General features: G+C 46.1%; 1 protein-coding gene across 1 annotated transcript in view; it reads right to left on the bottom strand.

Moving 5' to 3' along the window:
* Window positions 1-1,044: 1,044 nt before the first annotated feature.
* The window catches only part of LOC125299849 (regulator of G-protein signaling 6-like), an 88,137-nt gene continuing 79,181 nt past the window's right edge, over window positions 1,045-10,000 (bottom strand). The window contains exons 13-18 of the mRNA XM_048251330.1: window positions 9,950-10,000; window positions 9,108-9,212; window positions 6,093-6,279; window positions 5,041-5,130; window positions 3,993-4,046; window positions 1,045-3,413 (exon numbers count right to left, since the gene is read on the bottom strand). The exon at window positions 9,950-10,000 is cut by the window's right edge and continues 60 nt beyond it. Of these exons, the coding sequence (XP_048107287.1) occupies window positions 3,363-3,413; window positions 3,993-4,046; window positions 5,041-5,130; window positions 6,093-6,279; window positions 9,108-9,212; window positions 9,950-10,000 (538 nt within the window). The 3' untranslated portion in view covers window positions 1,045-3,362. The remainder of the gene's footprint in view (window positions 3,414-3,992; window positions 4,047-5,040; window positions 5,131-6,092; window positions 6,280-9,107; window positions 9,213-9,949) is intronic.

Here is a 10,000-nt window from a genome sequence, read left to right as displayed (position 1 = left end):
TGGGAGGAGGAATGAAGGGAATGGAAAAAAGAGGGAAGGAAGTGAAGAGAAGAAGGAATGATAAAAGCAGACGTTGGCCCAGTACGCTCGTACTTCATGCTGCCCCCCCCCCCTCCCCCCCCCAGGGAATAAGGTGGGGCAGAGTAGAGGGCTCCCCTGCAGGTCTGCCCGACTGGGGTCCGATCAGTGCCAGCTTTGCGCTGCACGCCACCATGGTCCGATCAGTGCCAGCTTTGCGCTGCACGCCACCATGGTCCGATCAGTGCCAGCTTTGCGCTGCACGCCACCTGTGGCTTCATGAAACCCTCACGTGTCCCCTCCTCTGCTCACTCACCAGCTTAGGTTCACTGTTGCTATGCCATGACCAGATAGGGGCATATTCTGTTTTATGATGAGATCAAGTCTTTGCGTCTGTGTGATCTGCAGTGAGGGGTAGGAGAGTAACACCAGTGGACTCCCCAACTGCATGGGGGTTAAATATAAATATTCCATGTCATACTTCTGTTGTTTGTTTAATGTTTTTTTTTATTCATTTCCATGACTGTTTTAGTGTTCTGATTTTGTGAAATAAAAATGTATTGTAAGCCAACAGAAATGTACTGTAATATATATATATATATATCTTACAATCTCAATATCACAATGTCAGTTGTGAGACAAATGTGGAATTTGGGGCCTTGCTTAACAAAATCAACCTGCTATGCTGTTCCTGTCTGGAAATACATTTACTCTGTGCAGTGGCATGCAGGCTTTTTAAGTGAAATTTGGCTGTCTGAACTAAAGTCTAAACTAAAAAGAATGATGAGCTGGGTCTTATAAGGATATTTTACAATGAAAAAATGTCTCAGCTGTGAGACAAATGTGGAATTTGAGGCCTGTTAAAAAAAATTGACCCGTAATATGCTGTTCCTGTGCATTTACCTCATGCGGTCACATGCAGTCTGTTAGTGAAATCTGGCTGACTGGCTAAAAAGAAGAATTACATGTATTACATTGTATGAGCAGGTCTTCGGCTATTTTACATTGAAGAAAATCAACAATGGATCATTTGACAGCAGTCTGTATGTTTATTTGGTGGTGTAGTCTTTTCATTTACCCTTCACTTTTTTCCAAGACTGAAAAACTAGAAGCATTAAAATTCTTTAGATATAACCCCATGCATAGTTGTGTGCCCTTCATAGCACGTGTGCCTCTACATTAGAGCATCTAGCCTACTGTACCTTCATTGCTCTATACAGCATACAATGCTGTAGGCTTGTGTGCCCGGTATACATGTTTTTCAACAATCATTCCTCAGAGTCCTCTTGCAAACCAACCAGTTATTTTTTCCAATACATGTTACAACGATATACAATGCAGTTTAGCACAGTGCCTTTAAATACATTTCTAATGAAAGGTTTAACATCAAAAGGCTTTGGAACAGTCTGTCCATTCAGTGTCGTGACACACAGCACGTTCAGAGATGCTGATGGCAGTAACAGCTCTTCGCCACCAGAGAGCAGTAGTCAACCACAAACATTTGGTTTAGAATCGATGCTCCCACTGCTGCGCACGAACTTGCAGATGACATGACATGTCAGCACACAGCAGGTGGACGGTAATCACTCGTGTACCCATGTGTCCGTTGTGATCATTCGTAAAAACCACGAAGTCAATGACGCTGCCAGGTGAGTCACCTTTAGCAAATAATCTCTTCACCTTTAGTGGCAACTGAAGGTCCTCGGTCTCTCGGCTGTAGGCTAATCGGGCACAGAGTGCCATCTTTCCTACTCTCACTTCTGAGTAGCCTGAACAGATTTTTAGACGAGAGTCAGCTGAGGCCTGTGTGTCCTTTTCATAGAAAGGTTCAGTCTACGGTTGAATTTCTCCAGCCCACACAGTGTTTCCCACAGAATTGAATTCCATTTGTGGTGGTTGGTTTGCAGAATTAACTTGAATACAACAGTTTTTAACAAATTAGCACAGCGTGGTTATGATGCTAACCAGATTTAAGCACAATTTAGTACAATCTGGAAAATCATTGTGTGGTGGTCAATGTTGATATTGTGGTGGACCGCCACAAATAAGTCAATGTATGGGAAACACTAGGTCATGGCCAACTCGCTTGGAACAGTCTTATCCCTCAGTTTCCATCAGGCTAGGATAACCTTTGTTTATAAAATCTAAACACTGTGATTAGAATTATGCTTTATTTTACATTCAGAATCTATTTACAACTCTATGAACAGAAAGAAAGAAGCAGGCAAGACAACGTAGACCTGTTACCAAGGCCCCTGCTTGATATAGTTTGATGAAGCCATCAATACATGGTCTCTAGGAGATGGTTTGACAGACCTTGAGTAAAATAGGTTACATACATTTATGTTGTACATGTACGCCTCACCGGTCTTTATGTGACAACCTGGTTGAGACATTGTGCTTTGAATCAGGCAGTATAATTGAGGTCATCAGACAATTAGATGGATCCACCTGTAGCTTGGACTATCAGGGCTAAAGCATTAATTGGTTCAAAACCACACAAAAAGTGTTCCAACCTTGTTGACCGTCTGTCCAAAATATTTGAACACCCATGAACATACATTTGACCCATGAAGAACACATGCAGTTATTTCCAGAGCTGTTTCCTATTAACCTACTGAGAAACACTTTTCTAATAGGCTTACATTGGCCATGTATTGGCTGCCTGGAGACTCATGGTTAAGAAAAATCTGAATGCGATTAAAAAAGAAATCATTCTTGGTTACTTAGTCTTCGTTATATGGACCCCAAACACTAATGTCCGTTGGTCTTGGCTCGATGCAACACCGACGCAACGCTGGTCCTTGGCACACTCATTTGGAATGCTTTGAAGCCATGGGGCACATGGTCCTACTCCTCAGCCAAAACGTCACACTTTGTGTAACCCTCCTTCCAAAAAAGGTTAAAATTGCCAGTCCATAATCTGACTGTTATGAATATGACTTCATCTGTTGAAGTGGTGGAAAAAGAAAATGTTTTGGCTATGCACTCTTCATGAAGGATGTGTGTGTGTGTGTGTGTGTGTGTGTGTGTGTGCGTGAGAGAGGTCTGAGTTGGCCTGGAGGCCTGACTGACGAGTGACTTCAGTTGTTTTGTTGAAGACTTATTGCACTGTGCTTATTGGAAACTGGAGCATCACTGTAAACAGAAGGTGGACTGGTATGGGATGGCATAAGGGGGGTAAAAAGGAGACGTTGGGTTGATTGTGGCAGTGGTCACCTTCTTGCCCCGTCACCACCAGCTCATCCACCCCCTTTGGGGCAACCTAGTGGCTTTGGCATCTCTTGCAGGGCAGTGGCTGAGTGTGACGTCTTCTGGCATGGTCAGTCCATGACAGCCCCCGGTCAAGAGGACTGCATGAGGCTGGTGAGCCTCTTCCCCGTCAGAGACTTGCCCTGGGTAAAAACCGAAATGAGACACAGAGGAGACTGCAGTGTCTACTTAAGCACATTTAGGTCTTTGTTCAATTTCTGTTGCATCATAGGACTGGAAGTAGGCACTTGTTGCTATGGATCTCAGTAAGAGCATAAATGCATATTATACCCATATAATCTATTTAATAGTTATGATACCATCAGTGTAGAACAAAATACATTATGGATGCCCCCATGAACATAAACATGGGGCAGAGTGTAGCACTGTAACTGCCCCATGAACATGCCCCCAGAGTGTAGCACTGTAACTGCCCCCAGAGTGTAGCACTGTAACTGCCTGGCAACAGCTCTACGGTAGCTGTTGGCTGCAGCAACTCGAGCTAGGTATAACCGATTGTTTTCGTTTTTTTTTTTTTTTTTTACTGACGGTACTCGGTGACCTCGAGAAACAGAGATCTGTGTGAAAAATCGCTGCATTTCTCCGATAATTTGCATACTTCCCATACTGGCTTTGATACTGAACATCCGTAGCATTGTCCATTCCACTGTTCCTAATGCTGTGTGTGATGCCATTCGGCAGCTGAATGAATCAACACTCACCACGCTGCGAGTGAACTTCTCCAGCGATGTCCGTCGCCCCTGTTCAGTCTCCAGCTTTTGGTTCAGATGGGTTGTGCAAAACAAGAAAAAAACACAGTTTGATACGTTAGGTGAAATGATGGTTATTTTGGCACTAAACCGTAACTCTGGAGTAAAAACAACCTAGATAGATAGATAGATACTGTAGATACTTTATTGATCCCCAAGGGAAATTCAAACCTAGGGTCTATATACCCTTTTGTTTTTACTCCGGAGTTACACACACAACGAGAGGGAATGATAAATATTTCAGCCATGCATTCATCTCTTGAAATCTTCAGTTGAATGTTTGACTGTGATTTTATTTTAAGTGCGAGGAAAAGTCTGATCTGACATCTGATCAATTTTTTTTGCGCTCTCGGCTCATTCTCAAGTTCACCTCAGATGTACAAGAAGGAGCATCGACTACAGCGGATCTGGGCAGAGGTATATAACTCCACGCAGAGCAGGTGAAAGAAATAAAGGTCATTGCACTTCCTAAATGGAGAGACCTTTTACGGCTATTATAGTATATCAGCCACTCCAGTTCAGTGTTTCCCACAGAATTGAATTCTATTTGTGGTGGTAGGTTTACAAATTAGCGCAGCGTGGTTATGATGCAGGTTTAAGCACAATTTAGCCAGTCGACTTTTATGCCAACAACTGCAGGATTGTTAATGTTTTCTTTAAACGTGCAAGTAGGTTGTTGAGATACAAGAAGAGGCTGTGCAAAGGTGCACATAGCTCTACTATAAACTAATTCCATCCAATTTAAATAGTACAACATGGAAAATCATTGTGTGGTGGTCAGTGTTGATATTGTGGTGGGCCGCCAAATAAGTCAATGTATGGGAAACACTGCAGCTCTTTACAGCCAGAACATACTAAAGGTCACCACTTCACAGAAAACTTTTTGCAAAATTGCCTTTGACTGCGGAACTGAGTCTGAGAGAATAAATCTCTGCCTGCAGGGCTGCAGTGCTGGGATTTGGGTTTGGGAGAATAGATGGAGAGTGTGTTATGCCGGCACCTTCTTTCTGGCCAGCAGGAGATCCTGGTAGGCGTTGGACCTCAGGAAACGCGCATAGCTGTCACTCTTCATCAGCTTATAGATGTGATCCTGAAAAGAGAAGAGAGATACCACCAAGGCATGAGATCGGGGACTTTGGAAAGGAAATAACATCACTGGGTGGCTGTCTTGAAAGTGAATTTATGTACAATGGCTCTGTGCCTGTCTGCAAGATGGATCTGAGTTTAGTTGCGACGAGTATCGTTTTCCACACAAACATAATGTCAATTCTTCAGCAGTCTTTAGTTTTTGCTTCCTGTTGGTGGTTTACAGAAACACTTGTGTGCCAACACAAGGCTATTCCGATCTAGCCAACGACAACTCTTCAGTCCGGGTAGGAGGATTCATTTGCATCGCTTCTCCTGTCGTGGCTCATTAAGACAAGTTTCTCTCGCACACAAAAGCAATGGTGGGGACTAAATATACTGAGACGCTGGGAGGAAGGGGTGCCTTGGGGGGGCCGAGACACTCTTTTTTTGTTGAACTCTTTGCTGTTATTCCCAGAGAGGCTGCCAGGCAATTTCCTGCAGAACAACCTTCCCCAGGAGCCCCAGTAGGAACAAGAAGAGAAAGGAACGGGACAATGTGCTTGTTCTTTCCCCAAATAAAAACGACAGACTTTTTCTAATTAATTATTTTTTTTCTATTTGTAGTTTTTATGAGCGTGTATTTTTTTTTTTTATTGGGAATTTGACCTTTGGATATTGTCTGTGCGTGCGTTGTTGACTTTATATGTAGGTATATTACTGAGGAAAGGTCTGAAAAAACAGTAAGTCAAAATCCCATTATTTTGTGGACTCTCCAGACCTGCGCAAGCAGCCCTCCGAAAGTGCCACAGAAGCCATTTGTCTCAGACTGAACAAGATTGCAACCCTTGACCTCTCATCCATCATCCAACAGGCAAGTAGGAGAAGGGCACAAGAAGGAGTGGGAGAACAAAATGAGGAAGAGGGAGAGGAAGACATCCTGCCCCTCTAAAGTTACTGTACGTCACTACAGGCAGGTGAGGTTACCTGGGCGTCCTCGAAGCTGTAGCGGCCCGGGTCCTTGAGGTTCTGGCTGGTGCGCTCATAGCTGTGGGAGTCTAGGTTGATGGAGCGCGGGGCGCCCTCGGCCAGAAACTCCTGCCAGATGTCCTGAGCTCGGCTGGCAACTTCCTGTAGGGGGCGCCGCTTCAGATCCTGCACAGCCAGCCAGAACCTGAATGAGAAGAGGGAGAAGGAGGGGAAGAGAGGGTGTGGGTAGGGACTTGGTTAGGGCGACCATTCGATTTGTGTTACGACCCTGCCAGGTCTCCACTGGCCCCGCCCACTTGCGCTCATGTTTGTCTGTCTCTATGTGAAGCAGGTTGCCCGAGATGTGCAGGTGTTTGGTATTGCCCTGATGAGCACCTGTATTTGAAGTCCTGGGTTCCAAGAGCAGATGGGCTTCCTCTCCTCTCGACCGTCGTCTTTTTGTTTTGTTTGAACACATCCCTAGACATATACTCGCACTACACCTTGCTTTTATTCACTACACTGACTTTTTCATATATTACTTTAATAAATATTCTTTATTTACTCATTCTGGCGTGGAACTCCCTTATGTAGCTCATCCGTGAGCCAGCATGCGTTACATTTGGACATGTGGCACACCACAGCGAATCTAATTAGCAATTATGAATACATACAATGCTCTCTCCACTATATTTTGGAGTGTAGGCAACCTAATATAACCACCCGCCCCCTCCCCAACTTTGTTATATTTATATTATATTTGAGATATGCTAGTCTAACAAGGTTGTGAAAGACCGCTCAAACGCCTTAGGACATGCCATCCCAGGAAGTGCCTGAAAAACTGGCGCTCTCCACCCAAGCACCGTGGGATGGAAGATGGCCCCATTATCAGCGAATGCGTCAAGTGGACTATTTTTTATTTTATTTCTGCTACAACAACCCTCTTTGCATGCTCAAAACAAAATGGTTGTGTCCCGCGAGTCTGCCACTGCAGACGGAGAAGGGCCTGAGGCGCCTTGCACTGAACAATGCACTCCTCATCACAGCCAGCCCGCACCAGCACCCAGCCCTTGGGAGTAGCCATGCTTTGACTAGCAAACCTACATTTTACCCATTACTCCCATCTCCAGCACACTCATGCCCCCCCCCCCCCCCCCACACACACACACACACACGCTCCCCAGCCGCTGTGAAGGGTCTCTTACGGCTAAGTGGCTGCACAGCTCAGCACACTCTCGCCCCATTATTGATCCTCATGCTTAACAGAAAAACAAAGCACTCACTGGTCGCACCCCACCCCCCATACACACACACACTCACTCACTCACACACACACACACACACACACACTCCATTGTATTACTTCATGGTATCTATATTGATCTCTGCACTGGGGGAGAAGTGGACGCATCTGCGACGCCTACGCGAGGGGACCCCGTAAGAGGCCTCGGGGCGGCCGAGAGGACCGGACGCGACGTGACTTGCGCCGGGCTTCACGTCCAAAACAAGAGCCTCTCGTCGAGGCAGCGCGCCGTCCCTCCCCATAAAAAGCAATCAGACCGTGGGGCCGGTGGTGGCCAAAGGGAATGGAGATAGCTGGAGTGTCTGAGAGAGGGAGGGGGGGTGGACGGAGATAAGTGTTTGGTTATCTGGTGCCATTAGCTCTGGGGGCCGCACTGACCTCTGCGCTATCTCCAGCTACTCCGGGGGCGCCTGGTGTCCCGCTGTCCGCGAGCCGCAGGGGGGGGAAGTCTCTGTCCTCACTCAAACACACACACACACACTCATACACAGAACCTCTCTCACACACACAAACACATTCACACAATCCCACAAACCCTCACAGAAACTCACACCCAGGCTCTCCCTCTCAATCTTTCACACACACACACACACACACACACACTCACTCACACTCACCCAGTGGTTTATTTTCTCTGGCTCCTGACACTTGCTGTGGTGCTGGACTGGTCCAATGTGTGTGTGTGTGTGTGTTTGTCTGGCCTCTGTTATCTGAGCTGAGCTGTGAGCGCATCGCTGCTGCCGCCAGGGGATTCGGCCCGAGATGGACACCCAGCATACGCACCACGCAGGTCAACAGACGGAGACAGTGGCGGAGGGAGAAAAGTGAAGAACAAATAGATAGAGTTGAGGAGGTAGAGAAGTGAAGAACAAATAGATAGAGTTGAGGAGGTAGAGAAGTGAAGAACAAATAGATAGAGTTGAGGAGGTAGAGAAGTGAAGAACAGATAGATAGAGTTGGGAGGTAGAGAAGTGAAGAACAGATAGAGAGTTGAGGAGGTAGAGAAGTGAAGAACAGATAGATAGAGTTGGAAGGTAGAGAAGTGAAGAACGGATAGATAGAGTTGAGAAGGGAGAGAATGAGTGGATAGAGAGTGGAGTTGGGGAGGGAGAGAAAAGAGAGATGACTGGTCTTAGTATGGGTCCATATGGTCAATGTGGTTAATAAAGAGAGAAAAGGGATGAAGGGATAAAAGAGAGTGAGAAGTAGAGATATTGAGAGTAAATGGAGGTAGAGATAGAGTGTGAAAAGATAGAGGAGATGAATGTTTTAAAGAGAGAATACTGTACGTGGATTAGTGTATATGGGCCATGGGAAGGGACAGGAGAAGAGGGAGAGGTCAGGAGAAGAGAGGAGAGGTCAGGAGAGGAGAAGGGAGGAGAGCAGAAGAGAGGAGAGGTCAGGAGAGAAGAAGAGAGGTCAGGAGAAGAGAGGAGAGGTCAGGAGAAGAGAGGAGAGGTCAGGAGAGGAGAGGAGAGCAGAAGAGAGGAGAGGTCAGGAGAGGAGAGGAGAGGAGAGGTCAGGAGAAGAGAGGAGAGGTCAGACAGAGAAGAAAGAGCAGAAGAGACAGAGGAGAGTGTGGGAAAAGGGGCAGGGTGAATGAATCAATAAATAGTTTTTTGGGAAAAAGAGGGATAGACAGGGGAAGAGTGGAGGATGGATGAGAGTGACCGAGGAGATAGAGAGAGTGTTTAGGGAGAGAGGGATGTGTGTGTGTGTGTGTGACTTACAGCAGATTTTCCGAGCTGAACTCTGACTCGAGGAATCGGAGGAACTGGTCACGGCCTGCCGGATCCTTCAGGGCCTCGTCCAGAGAGAAACCCCATTTTCTCTGGCTCCCTATGCGACCAGGAGGAAGAGAGAGAGAGAGAGAGACAGCCAGGCTCGAAAAAAGTGAGAGCCTTTAACTGCCACATTCTTTGCCATGAGGGAAGAAAAATGAGAATTGAGAGGTTGTAGAATGGGAAAATGGGGAGCCAGAAAGAGTCTTGATGATTAAAAGAGGGCTAACAATTATCACATCACCACACACCTATTTATATCATAGCAAAGTAGTAGCAAAGTAAACACAATGTCGAAGTCCAACACTTGTGCCCAGTATTGCAGACTGCCCACCGAGCAAGCAGCAATGCTCTAATTTCATTACCAACCAGAAAACCTTCCTCACGACAAGCAATTAATCAATTTGAATACATTATTTAGCTACATTAGACACCCTAATTATATTTCTATGGAGATTAATTTCTTGCTAATTTCGGCGGAGCAGATATGGTTCACCAGACTGCTGCTCGGCAGGACGTGCAGGGCCCCCTCCCAGAATCATGCATTTTTAACAGGAACAGGGCCCATTTGAAGCTCCTCTGGGGTCTTTAACAAACACACACACACACACACACACACACACTCACCAGGGTCTTTACACTGGCACCGCGTCTGAATGACTGGAAAACCCATTTCTCACATTGTAATTTATTTGGGGCCAAGTTGAAAAATTGGCTGCAGAGACAGGAAATGGCTCCAAAATAAGGTGTGTGTGTGGGGTGTGTGATGGGGATGGGGGTCTCTAATGTACCTGGCCTCCAGGTCCCAGAAGGACGGATCGTCGCTGGCCCACGGATTGGAA

This window comes from Alosa alosa, chromosome 8 (genome assembly GCF_017589495.1).
Source record: "Alosa alosa isolate M-15738 ecotype Scorff River chromosome 8, AALO_Geno_1.1, whole genome shotgun sequence".
NCBI lineage: Eukaryota > Metazoa > Chordata > Actinopteri > Clupeiformes > Clupeidae > Alosa > Alosa alosa.
This window is presented reverse-complemented; position numbering and strand designations above follow the sequence as displayed.